This window comes from Wyeomyia smithii, chromosome 1 (genome assembly GCF_029784165.1).
Source record: "Wyeomyia smithii strain HCP4-BCI-WySm-NY-G18 chromosome 1, ASM2978416v1, whole genome shotgun sequence".
Lineage (NCBI taxonomy): Eukaryota > Metazoa > Arthropoda > Insecta > Diptera > Culicidae > Wyeomyia > Wyeomyia smithii.
Genome location: NC_073694.1, coordinates 199708738 through 199728904, shown reverse-complemented (window position 1 = coordinate 199728904; position 20167 = coordinate 199708738). Strand labels below are relative to the sequence as shown.

Genomic DNA, 20167 nt, shown 5'->3' with positions numbered 1-20167 from the left:
GGAAACCGGTCCAATTATGGAGAAATCAGGAAAAAAAGTATTGAAGAGAGAGAATAGGAGAGAACAATGTAAAAGATAAAGTGTTTTCCTGCTATCATTGGCGATACCGCTAACCGAGCAACGCACGTGCTGTTTAAATTAGCCGTTGTGTAGTTCAGACAATGGTTAATTCGAGATCAATGCGAATTGTTGTTGCGAACTCTCCCAGCTGGTTTCGAAGTACGATCCGGCCTAACAAGCCAGTCGTGGCAGGTTCGAGTCTCGGCTCAGGAGAGACTGTTAGTGTCAGTAGGATCAAAGCGCTAGCCCCGCAATTATCCTGTACACTTAACAGTTGGCTGCGAAGTCTATGTATAAAGAACAAAAAGTCGAGATCCGAATAATCAAGTTTAAAATTCCGGATAATTGAATCCCGGATAATCGAGCCAGAATAAAATGCTGATACTAGACACCTTGTTTCCCGTGGGAGAATCAACGACCACCGAAAAAAAAAACAAAGAATAGCGAAAAAGATTTTAAAGCCAAGATAGAGAAAAAATCGTTTCTCTGGGGTTTCAGTAGAATTTGATCAATCGTCATAGTTTTTATCTCAGCTCGTACAAGTCCTTAGCAAAAGTCAAAATGTTTAGGTTAGCCTTTCCAATCGGATGGGAAGTTGTGCTTCGGAGCGGTCACTTTTTTGATCGATGAGAAAAAAGCATAGGGGAAAGTAGGTAAAGACGGACACCCTAAGGTTTAATCTAAATAATTACTTAGGTATTGCTATTTAGATCGCAGTAGTCATACAAATTGAAACTTAAGGTCATTTGTTTTCATAATCATTTTTGGTATTAGTGAACTTCCTCCAAGTTTTATGTGTTTTGGGTCTTCAAAAATAAGACTACAAATTGCTGTTTTTTGACATGGTTGGGAAAGACGGACACTTGGGGTGGGTAAGATGGACACTACGAAGGTAAAGGTGGACACTCACAAAAAAGACGTAGTACATTAAGTACGTTAAGCATTCTTCTGATTTATGTGTTAAGTGATGGCCATACATTACTCGTTATTAGAGTCCATCTATACATCACGTGAACAGTCCGAGAGGATGGGTTTCGATAAGGGGGAAAATTCTCCGCCTATATGGCCTGTTCTAACCAGCGTTGCTAAACGAGCGAGAAGCATAACATATCCACTCCTTTCTGCTTGAGAAATAGATGTGTGCTACGCTTCTCCAGTCGTTCGCACACACACCTTCGAGACACTCTTTATTATTCACGCACTTGCCAGAGCAGCAGCCAGCATACAACCGCTCGCAAATTCTCTTCTATCTTTTTACTCACGCCGAGTACGCGAGTACTCGAATAAGAGTACTTGACTAGGAGTGCTTGAAAAAAAGGTGCCCGAAAACGAAAATGCTTCGTTCACCGACTCACGCATGCGGTTTGTCAATCGCTGAACTGATGCCAAGCAGTTTTGCATCGTGCACCGACAGCCGAAAGTGGGATGATAAATCTATATAGAATCGCATGCTTGAACGTGTAGGGTATCGGAATACCTACTCGCAGTGATGCCACATTTTTATCTGTATTTCGAATCTCAGGAAATCTCCTTGGTGATATTTCAATCTGTATAAAATTCTGCATATTTACTCAACATATCCCTTAGAAGAAAAAAACGCAACATAGTTTGTTCATTGACTCATTTATGCACACGTTTACGCGTAACATATAAATATAATGAAAACTCTAACACGCTCAATAGCATTTGAGTTCATTTTCGATTTTCAACTATATCGAAAAGTTCATTTCGCGACCTCATGAAATTAAAAAAAAAACTGTATAGTTCTGTACTATTTCTAGAAAATCTGTAATTTGTATATACAGATATCTGTATGAAAAATACACAAAAAATCTGTATAAGAACTGATAAATCTGTATATGTGGCATCCCTGCCTACTCGTCGAAATATTCTTTTTGCCACTCCGCTTCGTCGTGCCTTGTCACTCCGTATCGTCATAATGCGTATTCACTTCAGATCTTCCTGATTTGCCTCCAGGATGCACAAAGTCATTGTTCTGCGATGACACAAGCATTTCCGTAAAAGGAAAAAGTCTTCGTGTCATATGCAGTCGATTGCAGAAAAGTTTAGATATTTTTTCTTCCTACTTGCAAAAGTGGAAAATCTCTCCCAATGCTTCTAAAACTCAAATGATAATTTTTCCGCATAAGCCTAGGGCTTCTTTCCTCAAGCCAAACAATAATCACGTTGTCAAGATGAATGGGGTTATTTTAAGTTGGTCCGACAAGGTTAAGTACTTGGGACTAATTTATGATATTATTTTCAAAGAGCACATTGAGAGTATACAAGCCAAGTGCATCAAATATACGAGATGTTTATATCCTCTCATTAACAGGAATTCTAAACTTTGTTTAAAGAACAAACTTTTGATTTACAAACAAATTTTTAGACCAGCAATGCTTTATGCTGTACCGATCTGGTCAAGTTGCTGTTCAACAAGAAAGAAAACGCTTCAAAGGATTCAGAATAAAATTCTGAAAATGATTTTGAAGCGTCCTCCTTGGTTTGGTACACTCGAATTACATAGACTTACTGGTGTTGAACCATTAGAAGCTATGTCAAATAAAATTATTAACAATTTTCGACAAAAATCGTTGCAATCCTCAATTGCTACGATAAGCTCTCTTTATAGCCAATAAGTTAGCAATTAAGTTAGTTGTAAGTTTACTTCCCCTTTTCTGACAAGTAGGTTTAAATCCCTACGAATGATAAGTCCTAATTGCGAAAGCAAACAAATCCTAACAATTAAAATTACAAATTTCTAACAGTGTTGAGAAGTCACCATTTGTGATTGGACACACATACTCATTATTTACTAATATTTATCATAAATACTTAAGCTACTAACAAATCCCCCCTTTAAAAAAAAAAAAAAAAAATCGTCATAATGCGTTTTGACGGTCTTAAAAATCACCTCCGCTGGTTGTGCTCGCGAGAAAGGGAGGTACTCGCGAATGGGAAAGTACACGAGCGAGAGTGTGTGTGAGAAAACTCGCAAGCATCAACGCTCGGTAGTGTGAAATAAAAAAAGTAAAAGAGAAAACCGGGGAAAGACTAATTAATCACTTTACTATTGTGAACAAATGAAAACACGTAAGTTTCACGAGTTTTTCACTATTTTCCGTGGAATAAAAATTACATCAAATTGCGCGTTCACGAAAATATTTTTTGTTTTAATTACAAATTTGACAGTTTGCTTGCTGAAAACCGATGATGCAACTCAAAAGCATTAACACACTATAAAGAAGGTATTCGCATCATCAACTATCATAATACATTTTAGTTTGTGAAATATTAAAAGTGTCCATCTTACCCGCAGTGTCCGTCTTTACCTACTTTCCCCTACAGTTTTCGATATCGAAAAAAATTGTTTCCAAAAGTCTTAGATGATGCATAAGTCGTCAAGATACACGAAACAAAATATTTTTTCAATTGAATTTCCGGGAGTCGGGAGTTTTTTTTTTTTTTTGAGACAACAACGTATCTCGAAGTTTTATGCATTGCTAAGACATTTGGTTAAAAAAATTAAATTGGACATTTTCTGTGCTTTTTTTGATTCATAAAAGAAAAAAGCGGTTGACTGAAATTTTTCATGGGATCTTTTTTGAAAAGGCGAAGCATTTGAACCCTACTTCTATGCGCAATACGAAAGTCAATTTTCCCCATACTTTCTAACAAACAGTAATGCTGAACGCTTAATTAAAAGAAATTTAAAGATCGAGAGCAGTTTTGAGAGTGCCTCGAAACATAGCCTAACCTTTGTTTATTCGAAATTATTATGCTTTTATGATATATTTAAAATAAAAGTATGCATTAAAAAGTGAATTCGAAGATCGCAACTTGAACTTCGAAAGTACCTGAATAAAATTTTATAATCAATACTAATCATTGTATTTTACTTGGAAAGTTTACCAAAAGCGAGAAGTACAAACAAGAAATTCATTACCAAAAATCTAGGAAATTTTTCCCCCCTATAAACATTTTTTTATGAAAGGTAAAGCTAGATCTTGGTTTCTTTTCGTACAACAATAATAATTTCCTGTTTAAAGAGCCGAACATACCACAAAATGGTGTTCTTGTTAGAAGTCTAATTGTCACTGATGAAATAGCAAAGTTTTAAATAGATTAAATATATATTTAAATCAAAATTAAAATTTAATACATGTTTTTCCGATTTTTGTTTCCAATAATCTCCTAATGTAAAACAGAAATCCACTCTGCTCGAAATTAGTATGAGAAATAATAAGAGACACACGTAAATACCGCACTACATTTAAAGGTGAGGTGAAGCTGTAGCTAAAAATAGTTCAATAGTCCAAGGGGTTAACCAGATCGTCATTATCAATTTCTGAATTACACCACCGGTTGCTAAGCTGGTTGTAATCCGACTAACTTTTCCACCCCGGACGTGGGCGTGATCACATGCTATGTACAAAAGTTCATTTGCTTTCGTGTTTTAGGCTGTGCACTTTCACTCTTCTCGGTGCTTCATGGTTTTGGTTACCGAACGCTGATTGCCTTTTGCATTATTGCCAATTAGCTGCGATACCAGCAGCGGGGATGTTTTTCCATTACGATGTGTCAGGTCAGAAAACACGTCCAGCAGAATATTAAATTTTTCCGATTACGTGCAACGATTCCGGTGCCGGACTTCATTAGCATCTGTAGCTTCCGACACTGAACGGATGTGAGTTCGTTTCTGACTTTCCTTTCATCTGTTATTTCGGCTGCACAGTGGCTGGGTTCGGGGTCAAAAAAGGTCATCCGGATCCGTTTTCATCATTCACATTTAAATGTTATCGTTTTTCATCCATTTCTGTTTGTGATAATTGAAGAATTATTCGGCCAGAGCAGTAGTACTTTTAATTTGAATATACGAACGTTGGTAATTGAAACGGCTCAGCAACTCTATTAACTGGCATTTGTGTTTTTTCTTCTCTGAACCACTTTTTTCCACCCCCCTGGTTGATCAGATTTTCGTTCGTGCCCAATTCGACTACGACCCGCTCGATGATGAGCTGATTCCGTGCGCCCAGGCTGGGATAGCTTTCCGCGTTGGTGACATACTGCAGGTAAGCGATTGTAGTAAACCAGATCAAATTAGCGCATATTTTAAGACACTGATTTTGCACAGATTATAAGCAAAGACGACCATCACTGGTGGCAGGCTCGTCACGATGCCGCCGGTGGTTCGGCCGGATTAATACCCTCGCCAGAGCTACAGGAATGGCGCATCGCCTGCCAGTCGGCGGACAAAACTCACAAGGAACAAGGTAAGCGGGCCGCACCTGCTCCGGTCGGGTGTTGCCGTAATTCGTTTAATCACCACCCATCCCTCGTGTGTTTTATCTCTATATACGTGTATCCTCAAATGATTCACCCTAATTCGTCTGGGGAAAATGTGCATACATTTCGTTGAGATTGCTGAACGCCTGTCGCGCAAACTTTGGCATCGCACTTTTTCCGGTTCACTGCAAGACTTTTAACAAGCGTACTGCAAGGAACTGACAGTGGAAAATCAGTAAAGCAGAAAAGGATTCGAATCTTCGTGCAAGAGCATTCAACTGAAAATACAGTATCTGAATGCTGAAGAAAAAGAAAAATCTACAATAAATCTTTCACCGGAATGTATGCAAATTTCCGTAATTGTTAACGTGTAAATTACTGTGTCCTTCATCATCAGTAGCGTTAGTTATTCCCCCATTCGCAAATCGTATTCGTGATCGAAGTGTGTGCGTGTCATTTTCTCTAGCTTCCCAATTGTTTACGTGTTTGCCAAGTTCTAAGACTGTTCTAAGAGTTCTGTTTTGGTTTGATTTTGCTGTGTGTGTGAATGAGTTCCTTTTTTCTCATCTCATCTTTCACCCATCGATCAATTTGTAAATAGAATCTCATCAAAATTTAAAAATTCCTCCTAATCGATGTCGTGGAATTAATCCCCTTAAACCTTTTGTTCTGCACACGAAAAAAAAAAACAAACAAACCAAAAACACACACGCACACCCCCTCAACTCCAGACGCACTAGCCACTGTTCCCGATTCGTTGTTAATGCCATTTCTTGCGAAAATACACACTAACCTAAAACAACGCCGTTCCGAACTCGACTCACTTTCATGTCCGCGCAAATGTCCACACATAGGCGAGGTAGGGCCCGGTTGCTCGGCGCACGCAGAAGGATGTGACGGATCTACAGGTACTAGCCATTTTGACCAAAACAACAACCCAAAAAAAAAAACAAAAACACAAAAACGCTCGCTCTCTCTCTTTGTTTTTGCGCTGTCTACTGTCTCTACTCTTGAATTAGTTTCCGTTACAAGCTAGAATTTCCCCAGAACATTTGTACCACATCCGCGCTGGTAGCTCTCCACTATTCGAGTATAATATAACTAGCTAGCCTTAAAGGCGTAAAAACCAATATTCAGCATAGGCTTACCAATAATTGCTTACTACCAGTAGCGCCAGTCCATGCCAGTATTACCGCTTTGTTCACGTTTTTTGCCTTCTCTTGTATGCTATATTTATTCAATTTTACTGTCTAATATCAATGCATTTATTTATCTAATAAAGTATGTAGTAAGTGTTGAAAAGTTGACTATCAATATCTCTACTCTGTTTTGGCTCATTAGTGCTGATGATTATCAGGCCAATAATCGAAAAGTTAACAACCGAATCATGACGAACGAATGGAGTAAATACTCATTTTCATCCCGTCAATGGTTTCTACGAATTGGGTTGAATATATGTTTTCTATAGGGGTTAACTCAACTGTCTGAGAAAATGCATCTCTGATTTTAACCAAAATTTGTGAGTCAATTTATTTTGGGTTGAAACTTAAAAATCTAAAGTTTTGTACCGAATGGTGGACTCTTCGGCCAATGGGTCATTTTTTTGGCCGAGGGGTCTAAAGATTCAACCGAAAATACATGGGGTGGTAAGAAAAACGTGTCACCGACCTCCTCAGATTTGGTTTAAATTTTGTGAAATGATTGATTGAAGGTCATTATGCAAAAATCCTATGTAGGATAGGGGTTTTGTAGCGCCAACAAATAAATGTACTTTTCTTGCTTTTATGTGACCTTCAAAAATAAGGATTCAAATTGAAAATATAAAAGTTTCTTAAGAATGCTGCAACTCGAGTTTTTCTCATAATACCTCTACGTTGAAGGTGTTTTTTTGGATAAAATTTTCTCGGCAACACCATGCAATTATCGAGTTTGAAATCAAAATATGCTTATTGGTCGAAAAATGCAATTTGATTTTTCAACTGTAAAAATAACATATCTGGCAACACTGCTGATCCCAATTGTCTTTTTTCGGATTTCTTGAATAATTTTCTTCAAATTACATTATGCAGAATGTCCATAATCAAGCTAGTTTCGGAGATATTAGCAGAATACTATTGAGAAATGCTATAACTCGAGTTTTGCTCATAATACCTCGAGGTGATAAGTGTTTTTTATGTAAACTTTTCTCAGAAACACAATGGAATTGTTTAATTTGCAATCAAAATATTCTCATTTCACGAAAGATGCAATTTCATTTTTCTAATACAAAAACTATAAATCTGGCAACGCTGTTACTCAAAATTGATTTTTTTTTGGAATCCTCGACTAATTTTCTTCAAAATCCATGTATCAATTTGTTTCTAGATATCATGCTTTTGAAGCTATAGTCGAAAGAAAACAAGACCTTTCGACTAAAAACTGCACTTTTTTCAAAAAAGGGGAGGGTCTCACGGGGCGAAGGGCGAACCGATCGGCACCAAAATTGAGATTTTTACAAAATGACTTGAATCACAATTCCACGAAATTTGAGCCAAATCAAAAAAGGTTGCGTACATGAGGTGTGCATACTTGAGATCTTTGAAATTATACACATTTTTAGCATTTCAAAAATTGTTGACACTTTTCTCTTGTCGACCACCTATTTTGCCATTTTTTGACATTTTTTACCTTTAAATACAATCGAGTTTTTGTTTGGTTTCAACTTTTTTTTGGCTATTGAAAGCTAATTTGATGTCGTTTTTATATTTTTGACGAAGAACTATGTCTTTGTTTCATTTTACTGAGGTACATTTTGTAGTGACATGTTAGATTTTAAATGATGATTACTGTATAATCACACGATGGACGGTTATCATTATGACGTTAAATAGATAAAATGATGGACAATTTTGAGACATGTCAGTTATCATTATGTCAGTAGCATTATCTCAGCGCCGAAAATTGATTAAAAAATTCTAGGTCAAATTCCTATGGAACTAACACGGTTGCCACGAGTAAACACTAACCGGCTGCTGTGATATCCTGTACACTAAAGTCGCTTTTTACGCGGGGGATACAAAAAAAACCAGCGTTAATTCTGCATTCCGAGTGAAGGGAAACCGAAATCCGCGCAAAAAAATACCGCGTGAATTCCGGAAACCGCGTAAAAAAACGCGTAAAAAGCGACCTTAGTGTATATTAGTAATAGAGCAAATTTTGGCAGAATATTCCCGTCCCATTTGCTATCATAAGCCTAGACTATTTTGATGTCTCGAAGGTAAAGCTTTTTTAAAAAGTTCGTAACAACCTTTGGCAACAGAGAATTTAATCATCTGCTGTAAGATTGTTGAACAACTTCAAAAAGAAAATATGTCCCAATTTCAATATATATTTTTTAATTGTCATTTTTTTGATTTGGCTGAAATATTGCACAGATGTTTTTAAAGGCTATTCGAGTTTTTCTTAATCGTGACTAATTTATCATTGAGGTTTTTGTTAAAATGATATTGATGATTAAGAATACTTTTAGAGCCAGAATGGTTTGTTTCATCGGTGTAACTTTTCGGCAAAGTTGAAGATAATAATTTTGTCTCTTCCAAAATAGTATACAAAATGGTTTCAAGAAAAAAATAAAAAAAATTTAAAGTTAGTTATCTAAAAAAAAACACAATCTAAAAACAATCTTATTTTTCAAATTGAAACTTGGAAAGGTTGACTAAACGATGATAGCTAATAAACAAATACTACAAGTTATACAGCCCTAGAAATTGTATGAAATGGTGACATAGGACAAATATAAATATTGATTCGAATTCTTGTTTTACATATTTCACTACGCCTGTTATACACCGTGTATCTAATACAGGGCTCCACTTGCTATCGTGTTAAGAACAAGAATGAAGTTGAATTTTCTTCACGCAGACTTTTGCATCGAGTTGAGCGTAGATTTTTGCGATGAAGGCGGAGCGACGCATATTCGAGAAAGAGAAACGAAACAAAACACCTTCAATACTACTGAATTATTGTCATGAGCACCAAAAGAAAATTTGCGCCTTTCTGTTGCGAAAATTACTCTGGTTCTAGATTAAATCTGCGTTATAGATATTGGATCGATAACGGTGTTCGACTGGATACAGAGGAACCGGAAAATCACCCAATTTAGCAGTGGAATTTCTTAAAATGAGGGTTATATCTTGCTGCGATAAACTGTTCGTAGGCAACCGAAAAATGATTATTGAGAAATACATGATAATTCCACACTAGTAGTAGTTGTGAAAACTCTCATAACTCCTGCAGCATACGATGGTACCTGTTGCTAGCAGAATAAAGGTGAAATGTTCCGCAGTGCCTGAAAGTTGACTCGTACGCAGCTCTCGCTTACCTCTAACAGCCATATTCCACTCGGTACCGTGTGACGAACAAGAGTGAAGCTGAATTTTCTACACGCAGTCTTTTGTATCGAGTTGAGCGTAGATTTCTGCATTGAAGGCGCGGCCACGCAGTCTCGAGAAGGAGAAACGAAACAAAACACTTCGTTGGATCACAATATATAAGCAGTGGAATTTATTCCGTCCACGTTATTGTTATCCGTGCTCGGGAAGCTAGGCAATAGCGAGGGAAATGTATGGAAAAGCTTGACCTTGGATCTTTCCACCTATTTTCCCCATTAAGCAGTAAAGCAACAATGTTAAACATTATATCAAACAATTGTCATTTTATCTATCCACCGATAAATGAATGATTAAGATGCATTAAACCGTTCGCTCGCTATAATCGTTTGAAATCCGACGCAACATTTGCCAGTTCCGTTTTTAATTTTACAAAATGTAAAGCATAAAAAACAAAGACGTAGTCGTACGTCAAAAAGTTCAAGTTTTCCAAAGAAAAAGAAAAATAATTAATTTGTTCAATGAGTTTGATGTCTTCGACAAAGTTGAAGACATTAAATTTGTCCTTCTAGACAAAAAAAAATAAGAGAAAACCACGAAAATATTATTAATCAAATATTTGAACAAATTTAAATAAACTCTGTTTTCAGATTATATTAACAGTGTATACTTTTTTTTTTTGAAAGACGAAATTATGATCTACTACTTTGCCGAAGTACTGATGCTTATAACGGGAGTCACTTCACGGTGAAATATATTTCACTTTCACGCTCACTTCACTTTTTGGGACCTATTCCCGATTCCACCTCACGTGAGGTGACAAAAATTATCTCCGTTATGTGAGATCGACAGTGAAGTGAAACTGAGAATAGGAAAAGTGTAATGAGAATGTTTCCCAGTTAAAAAATTTCTAAGTTCCAGAAAGGCAATTTTTCCGTACTTTTTTAGATATCACCAACGTTCTTTACATTTCTAAGACATTTGGCATCAAAAAAAAATTTTTTTTTTGGTTTCGACAATTCATGAACTACTGTGCATTTTTTTTTTCATCGGTCAAAAAATTGAAACTTTGACCGCTTTGAGGCACGAATTATTTCACCTTTCAAAATGCTCGTGAAATAATTCCACTCGAAACGTCGACGTTTTCACTTCAGTGATATGACACTCATAATAACCTAGAATTCACGGCAAGTGTCAGTTTGCGACGTTTTCCTCACTTAGGTGACTCTCGTAATAAGCACCACTGTATCGATCAAGCAAACGGTTTGGTTATAAAAATTTTTTTTTCGTTAATATGCACTCGACATACAAAATACTCCTCAAGTTAGTTTTCCCACTATCACAAAGAAAACCTAGACTGACATGACCCAATCTTATTGAGCCGAGTGCATATCAACGATAAAAATATTTTTAGGGCCGAAATGTTTTTTTAATGAATATAAAATCTTCGGCAAAGTTATAAATGATAATTTTCTCCTTCCAAAAAAATATACACCTCAAAAAAACTTAAAAAAATGTTTTTTTTTTGAAATTTACCTTTTTTGGTTTTTATTTCATTAAGCTCGAAAAAATATAAAAGTTAAGCTAACTACGTGTAGTTTTGTCTTGGGGATCATTCATAAATGACGTAGCTTTATTTAGTTTTTTTTTGCCTAACCCCCCTCCTCCATTGTAGCATTTCGTCAGAAAGTCGTACCCCCTATAGATAATTACGGAGCTTTATAACAAATCCCTCCATCCATGACAATTATTTTTTCTGCTAATTTTATAATCAAAAACAAAAAATGTATCATAAATGAGCAAGGAAAGACAATAAAATAATAAAATGATTCTAAACAGACAAAACAGTGATAAAAAAGAACAACTAGAAAAATCGAATGCTACGTCATTTATGGATGTTCCCTTACGGTATATATTTTTACTAAGAAGACCAAATTACCATTAGAAAATCTGTGCAATGTTTCAGTCAGATCTAATATGGTCGATAAAAATGGTTGCCTTTTTTGTAAATTGCTCTATTATTAAAACTGTTATCTTGAAAAAAAACATGCTGGTACAGGCAACAGCATTTTGGGAAAGCATGCCCAGCACTAAGAACAGTAATGTGTGCTTCACCAAGCCGAATCGAAGACGAGCATCGAGTAAGCGGTATTTGATGTTCGTATTCGGTTCGGCACGCAACGAATGGTGAACAGCACAAACATAGGGATGCCCCCTTTCAATCTGTATTTCGAATTTAAAAAAATCTTTTACAGAATGGTAGTCATTCTATACATTTTTTATTGATATCTGTACAAAATTTGTAAATTTTGTGAAAAATCTCTATGCATTTTCTGTAGAAAAAATACAAAAATCTGTAACAGATGAATACAGATATGGAGATGTGGAGTGTGGATTTTATGTGGAGCGTCCAGTGTTTTCTGATTTTCGTTCATATGTTGAAACTGTCATTCCGCAATGAATGTTGTCAATATGCCGACAACTATATTTTTTATGAATTATTGCAATTAGATTTCATGAATGTTTATATTTCAAAAATGTTAAAAGATTTATGCTTTAACTTTCGGTTTTCACTTCCGATCCAGTCCCTACACGATCTGTCGAAAGTGCTAAACAGAACGTTTCGATTAATTGCGTTGACTTAGGGTTTTGAATAACTCCCGCAATGGCCATCATAGCTGCTAAGAAATTAAAGACGTCTTATTCCTGATGGGAATTCAGCTGTAATATTCCGCCGGTTCGCCGAATTGTTTGCTGAGCCACTATGCCACACCTTCAATCAATCCTTCGCATCAAGGAAGAAGATGTCTGGAAAAATTCCATAATATTTCCAGTTCTCAAAAGTCGTAATCGCAGCAACATAAAAAATTACCACGGTATCATTAGTTTATCTGCTGGTTCGAAACTAGAGGTCTATAATCTCCTAGACATTACTTCTGATTGCAATAACGAAATGGAACGTAAAGCGCAGCCGGAGGTGATATACACTGACCTGAAAGCTGCTTTCGACCGTGCAAATCACCGAATACTTCTGGACAAGAATTTACAAATGGGAGCTTCGCACTCATATCTGTGTGGAGAGTAGTGCGAGTGAAATTAGGATCACAATTATCGCCTCCATTTACCAATAAATCTGGGGTAACTCAAGGTAGCAGTTTTGGACCACAACTGTTTATATTATTTTTCAACGACGCTGCTGCTACACTTTGATTGTAGGCTGTAGGCTGTATTGTGCTGACGACCTTAAAAGATTTTTGACGTTTCGTTGGAATGAAAGAAAATGTTAAATTCGTTTGTGCATCGGTGTAATTAGAAGTGATCGTAACGAAAAGTGTTAATTGAATTCATTTGTGTGTTGTTCAATCATATCATGAAGGAAGAAATTATGGAAAACCTGATAATAAGCGTACGCGAATCACTGGAAAAATGATCAGATTCTGTCAAGATTTATTTTGTTTAGTCCTACATCATTATTTCATATAACCTACAGATTGATATGGATGTATACCTTGTCTTTTCAATATAATTTACAATCAAGGTAATCAAATCACGATGTTTTGACTATTGTTGTTGAATCTGCTGAATTCTGCCATTTCCCCTCGGGCAACTGCCAAACAAAAATCGTCTCATTCGGTAGCTTGCTCTTCGTGAAGCCATGAATTTTTAATACGATAATGTCCACGCAAATCAGGGCACTTCATCTGGCGCTCGAATAAAATTATGCATTGTATATTCGAAAACTCTAATAATAATCGTATCAGTAATTGTGTTATTATTTAAATTTATATTTATTATACCTTTTTCTTAAAGCATTAAACATGATAACAAATTGTATAGCCAAATTTAGCATCACGAGTGTGATTCTATAGGTCGGTGTTACAGTAACAAATGTGGTACTATATCTTCCGTTAGAGAAAGCCTAATCCCAGAATGAGTGATTAATGCTCCATTTGCTCTCATCACGCCAGCTGATTATCGGCACAGGATTTTCGTTCGTTATTTATTTCCTTCAGCGTATAACACCTTAACAGCAGAAGGAGATGGTGACATACGTTTCGTTAAAAATGATAGCTAAAACAAAATTCCGCCTGCAGAATTGCTCCTCTCTATTCAAAGAAATTTATCGTAGAAAGTCACGATTCTATCGCCTCATTAAAGTTTCTCTAGCTGTTCACTCCAAACCATCGATAGCGAACTTTTTCTACCTATACATAGTAATTTAATTCTGCTGCAGTCTGTCTGAAGTTAAATCAGAAAAACATCTATGGAATGTCCTAACTTAATCACGTTCTTGCATCTCTTCGCTTCGTTCAGTAGTTGCACTCTAGTGTTCAGCAGTAAATTAAATACGCTCTGCTTACCGGTAGCCTTCTTAGTAGAAAGTTAACTTTTGGCATGCCTCTGCTTGTGATTGTTGATCACGTCATCCAAAATAAAAAAAGCACTTTAACAGTTGGAATTAGAGGCAAATGATGACTAAGTGAAAACATCTGTTTTATTTTTTCCTTTTCAAAACCCAAAGCAGTTAATTGCTCAATATTTAGCCGCAAAAAGAAGCAGTGCCGGGACAAGTACCTAGCCAAGCACAATGCCGTCTTCGATCAGCTGGATCTGGTGACCTACGAGGAGGTCGTTAAGGTTCCAGGTAAGTTAGCGTGCTATTAAGCATCGATCGACCGCCAGTAGCTAGCTCTTTTTTTGTCTTTTTGCTTTCCAGTAGGTGATCCGGCCTTCCAGCGAAGAACTCTGGTGCTACTTGGAGCGCACGGTGTCGGTAGACGTCATATCAAAAATACCCTCATAGCTAAGTACCCGGACAAATACGCTTATCCAATACCACGTGAGTTGGGAGATTTCGTTTGAAAAGAGAGTTCGATCATAATATCTTTTTTTATTTTACAGACACCACCAGACCGCCACGGCCGGACGAGGAAAACGGCCGCAGTTACTATTTCATATCACACGACGAAATGATGGCGGACATCGCGGCCAACGAGTACCTCGAGTATGGCACCCACGAGGACGCCATGTACGGTACCAAGCTGGAGACGATCCGGCGGATCCACGGCGACGGCAAGATGGCGATCCTGGATGTCGAACCACAGGCCTTAAAAATACTGCGCACAGCCGAATTCACACCGTACGTTGTGTTCATCGCTGCCCCGCTGCTGCAGAATATTGCTGATGTGAGTTTTTCCCTTCTTTTTGATTTGATCTATTAGTAACGTTTAACATTAATTCTCGAATCGATTATAATCGAACTTTTTCTGTTTTCTCAAGAGTGTCAAAAAAGTTTTGCACTGCGAAACCGACAATCACAACCCCTACAGGGAGCTTTACATTGCAGCAATCTTTGTTCATGTACTTATTCAACAGTGAAACTCTAGCTTAACAGAAGTTGTTCAAACGTTTGCAAGTGAATACCAGCAGCACTAATAAATATGTGCTGCGTTGAAGCGCTTTAAAGGTCTCCATTTATCATTGGCGTTCTCGCTCAATAAAAGCTATTTGAACGTTTCAAACGGCAACTCCGCAACTATTATTCTGCACATGTTGTTCAAATGCTGTATACATGCGTTTGAAGACTTTCAAAGAGAAATTCTTTAGCTCTTATAGACGCGAACGCTAGATCACCGGTTTAATAAAACATTCTTCTGGACGCGTCGTAAGTTGATTTTTTGCAGTATAAACATTTTTTTAAACCACTAAAAGATTTAGCAACGTCATCGTCAGTGATGCCCCGAAAGTTTTTTTGACGTTGACTAACGTCTATATCGAAGTTAGGCCCCTGAATTTGAAAATCTAGTAATTCAACCAGGGAAAACCAGAGAAAAGTGGTCAGGTTTTGAGCGCTTATTTTGCGGTCATCTATAATCAGGTTTTCGAGGTTTTGGCATCAATCGATCAGAAATTCTTCTACGGTTAAATTTATGTAACAAAAACAAACTATTGTTTGAGATACACTATTGAAAAATTGGTAATTAATATCGATTGTCTAAATCATACCGCGCAGCCAATCACTACCTCTCTTCCCAAGCACAGTCGACACTAACGGATACAATCGATCTGACTTTGTTGTTATTGTTGTTGTCATTTCCTGTTTCCGATGTTTATGCTGCTGCTAGCGGAAAAAACCTTGCAAATATGCATCTTTTTGTTGGTGTTAATTTTACGACAGCGGCCGGTGCCCCATCATTCTGATTCAAAAACCGCGCCAGTGACATGCGGACGCTAGGTGATAGCAGCTGAAAGGAGGAAATACAAAAGAGTACCGCTCATCTCGTGCCGGTTTCACCCGTAATGCTGGTGGCTTTAGTAGTAAATGGCTACTGCAAAACACTTGAATGGCTGGTATTCTGGACGGACTAACCAGGAAACTATAATCGGCAACTTGCACCTTTTGGTGCCTCGAAATTTTGGTACAGAAGCGGCTAGTTGAATTTTCTGTTTTACCAAATGCTGCTGCTAGCGGAAAGAACCTTGCAAGAATGCATGTTTGTGTTGGTGTTAATATTACGACAGCGGCCGGCGCAGCTTTCAAGAAACATTTTTCTCTACCATTCCATCATCTATGTAGCCCCTCCTTCTTTCTGATTATCTGACGAAGCTTGGTATAAAACGTATCGTTCGAACATTTCACCCCATCAGTTTCATTATTAAACCGTACCGGATACATACGGACGCTCGGTGCTAACAGCTGAAAGGAGGAAAGACAAAATAGTACCGGTCATCTCGTGCCGGTTTCACCCGTAATGCTGGTGGCTACTGCAAAATACTAAAATGGCTGGAATTCTGGACGAAAACCAGTAAACAAGAAATCGGCAACTGGCACCTTTTGGTGTCTCGCAGTTTTATAATAGAAGCGGTTAATTGAATTTTATGTTTTACAATTGCTGCTGCTAGTGGAAAAAAACCTTGCAAAAATGCATGTTTGTGTTGATGTTAATTTCACGACAGCGCTAGGTGTTAGCAGCTGAAAGGAGGAAAAACAAAATAGTACCGGTCATCTCGTGCCGGTTTCTCCCGTTATGCTGGTGGCTGTTGGTAATAAATAGCTACTGCAAAATACTAAAATGGCTGGAATTCTGGACGGACTAACCAAAAAACAACAATATAATCGACAACTGGCACCTTTTGGTGCCTCGAAATTTTGGTACAGAAGCGGCTAGTTGAATTTTCTGTTATACCAAATGCTGCTGCTAGCGGAAAAAACCTTGCAAGAATGCATGTTTGTGTTGGTGTTAATATTACGACAGCGGCCGGCGCAGCTTTCAAGAAACATTTTTCTCTACCATTCCATCATCTATGTAGCCACTCCTTCTTTCTAATTATCTGACGAAGCCTTGGTATAAAACGTATCGTTCGAACATTTCACCCCATCAGTTTCATTATTAAGCCGTACCGGATACATACGGACGCTCGGTGTTAGTAGCTAAAAGGAGGAAAAACAAAATAGTACCGGTCATCTCGTGCCGGTTTCACCCGTAATGCTGGTGGCTACTGCAAAATACTAAAATGGCTGGAATTCTGGACGGAAACCAGTAAACAAGATATCGGCAACTGGCACCTTTTGGTGCCTCGCAGTTTTATAATAGAAGCGGTTAGTTGAATTTTATGTTTTACGATTGCTGCTGCTAGCGGAAAAAAACCTTGCAAAACTGCATGTTTGTGTTGATGTTAATTTCACGACAGCGCTAGGTGTTAGCAGCTGAAAGGGGGAAAGACAAAATAGTACCGGTCATCTCGTGCCGGTTCCACCCGTTATGCTGGTGGCTGTTGGTAATAAATGGCTACTGCAAAATACTAAAATGGCTGGAATTCTGGACGGACTAACCAGTTAACGAGAATAATCGGCAACTGGCACCTTTTGGTGCCTCGAAATTTTGTTACAGAAGTTTTGTAAAAGAAGCGTTGCAATTCCCTCTACTATTTGGTTCAATGGAATATAAGAATACGGTAGTCAACGTCATGCGGTCGTGTCTTGAATACCACCCTCCTACTATTTTATTCTCGGAAACTGAGGAACTCTATGAAAATTTGAACAGCATTTTACAATTATTGAATAACTTTGATTAGACAACAGTCGAACAAAAACCGAAATAAAAAATAGAAAATTTCTGTTCAATAGTTGAAATTTTCCGGCACACAGTTGTCCAGAAACGGCGAAGAGGGTTTTAAACAACAACATCAGAATATTTCATTCAACACTTGTTAAACCAGCGTTGAATAGATGCACCGCAAAAAATTTATTAGGCTACTGTTCTCTATGTGTTCGACCTGTCGAATAAAATATCAATGAAACATTTGCTAAGCCGTTGCTCGAGTGTTGAAATGCTCTTGTTAAATGCTTGTTTAACCTTGTTTAATAATAGTGTTTACAAACCTTTGTTTCGCGCATTAGAACTTACTTATGCAGCTCACGCCTAATAGTAGCGTTAAAAAAGGTTTAATCGACATTAATTCAGCTCTTTTAGCACAAAAAAAAATGCAGAAATGGAGCTCGAATTATTAGTTTTTTACTTGTGGAAATGATATGGGTGATTTTTTAATTTGTATTAAAAGGCAACAAAAATTATTTTTTGCAGGGCTTCTCTGTTGAGATTCGAACTTGCGATCCATTGCTTGGCTGCCATCGATGAATGCATGTGAGCTAATCTTTAATATGACGTGTGCAGTGTGTAAAGTGAATATGCTCCTAAACGTTCTGGTCTAATAAATGTTGAACAGCCATCATATAACTACTGGAATATAAGCTTCTTGCACGCTGCAGTTGCTGCTTGCAAACAATGGTTATGTCAAATCAACCAGTACGCTTTGTTTAGAGGTGCGTGCAAGAAGCTTATATTCCAGCAGTTATACAATGCCTGTTCAACATTTATTAGATCAGAACGTTTAGAAGCATATTCACTTTTAACACAGCTTACGTCATATTACCCCAACCCAACCCAACAAAAAAGATGATTTAAAAAAAAGGGTGACGTGTGACGATGTTGCCTTCCGATATAAATTAAAATTTACCCGTAGTATTTCCAAGTAAAAAAACTAATGAAGTTAATAATGAGAATTATAATAAAAAATATCGCCACAAATAAAAATAAATATGGTTGAACTAATTTCTTAGAACTTCATTTTTACATTTTGTTTGTGCTACAATAGCTGAATAAATATCGACTAAACGTTTTTTCCACGCCACTATTCAGCGTGAGATGCATAAGTATATTCTAATACGCGAAACAATTTTTTTAAGCATTATTATTGAACACGCATTTAACAAGAGCATTTCAATAGTCGAGTAAAGGTTTAACAAATGTTTAATAAATATTTAATTCGAACACAGGTCGAACACATACAGAACAGTAGGCTAATAAATGTTTTCTGGTGCATCTATTCAACGCTGGTTTAACAAGTGTTGAATACAATATTCTGCTGTTGTTGCTCGAAACCCTCTTCGCCGTTCCTAAACAACTGTGTGTCGGATAATTTCTCCAAATTCAACTGAACAACCATTTAACAGAAGTTTTTTATTTTCTATTTCGGTTATTGTTCAACTGTAGCCTAATAAAAGTGATCGAGTAAATGTTTAGGCAACAATAATTGTTACTTGGGATTCCACAGCACCGGGCCCAAAATGAAACCATGAGGTACTCCTGCGGTAATTGGGACGTGTGTTGTAAACTAGTACTCGATTTTGGAAGTATGTAAGTTTCCGAAAACTTGTACAGAGACTCCAATACATGGATGCTTTCTGACAGCTCAGTCACGCACACTAAATTCGGGTTGTTTGCCTCATAATTGACTCTTGCTTTACTCTACCGGGGTTGAACAAATTGGAAATGAGTTGCTCGGTACTATAAGATACTGTCCGTAAGCAAATCACACAGTTCACGTAGAAATAAATTAACTTTCAAGGCAGCGAGAGATAATAAACATTTCGCGATCAATGCAGGGATTTGTTTGTCTCGTTTTTTATCCGACTTACATATTATCAAGTGCACCAATACATGTACGATTGGAGAGGTCTCTAGAGTCCAACCTTGTGCTATTGAACACATTCTTCACGTCAAGCGTGACGATTGCCAATAGCGAATATCCCTCCTCTTACGCCAGAGTGCTACTTCCGCCGTCTTGGTGACAAAATAGATAGTGTTCTGTGAGGACCTTCATCTTGGTAGTCGAACTGTTTACTTACCAGTCCGTTTACACTGGCCACTTTCCAAATACTTGAAGGTTATATTACTAGCCGGTATCATCGATGAGTTGACGATCAGAATCATGCAAAGCATGAAGTCCCAAGTGACTTTTGTTCTGGCTTGTACTCAAGCCAATAACGCCAATAGACAATATGCTCTTCATCTTTGTTGACGAGAAGGTTCTGCGCGAAAGGTTAAGGTGCTATCAAAAAAAATTCGATTTCGGAAACTTCAAGAACTACTCTTGTGCATTTTTAGACTGGT

At 37.4% G+C, this 20167-nt stretch overlaps 1 protein-coding gene across 18 annotated transcripts in view; it reads left to right on the top strand.

Moving 5' to 3' along the window:
- LOC129718965 (peripheral plasma membrane protein CASK) overlaps positions 1 to 20167 on the top strand; it is a 692936-nt gene that overhangs the window by 662678 nt on the left and 10091 nt on the right. For 3 of the 18 annotated variants that reach the window (XM_055670250.1, XM_055670231.1, XM_055670236.1), the window contains 6 exons: positions 5027 to 5132; positions 5195 to 5333; positions 6078 to 6254; positions 14236 to 14358; positions 14431 to 14553; positions 14616 to 14899. In XM_055670250.1, the coding sequence (XP_055526225.1) occupies positions 5027 to 5132; positions 5195 to 5333; positions 6078 to 6254; positions 14236 to 14358; positions 14431 to 14553; positions 14616 to 14899 (952 nt within the window). The remainder of the gene's footprint in view (positions 1 to 5026; positions 5133 to 5194; positions 5334 to 6077; positions 6255 to 14235; positions 14359 to 14430; positions 14554 to 14615; positions 14900 to 20167) is intronic. The other 15 variants (XM_055670234.1, XM_055670239.1, XM_055670233.1 and 12 more) reach the window with 15 other exon arrangements.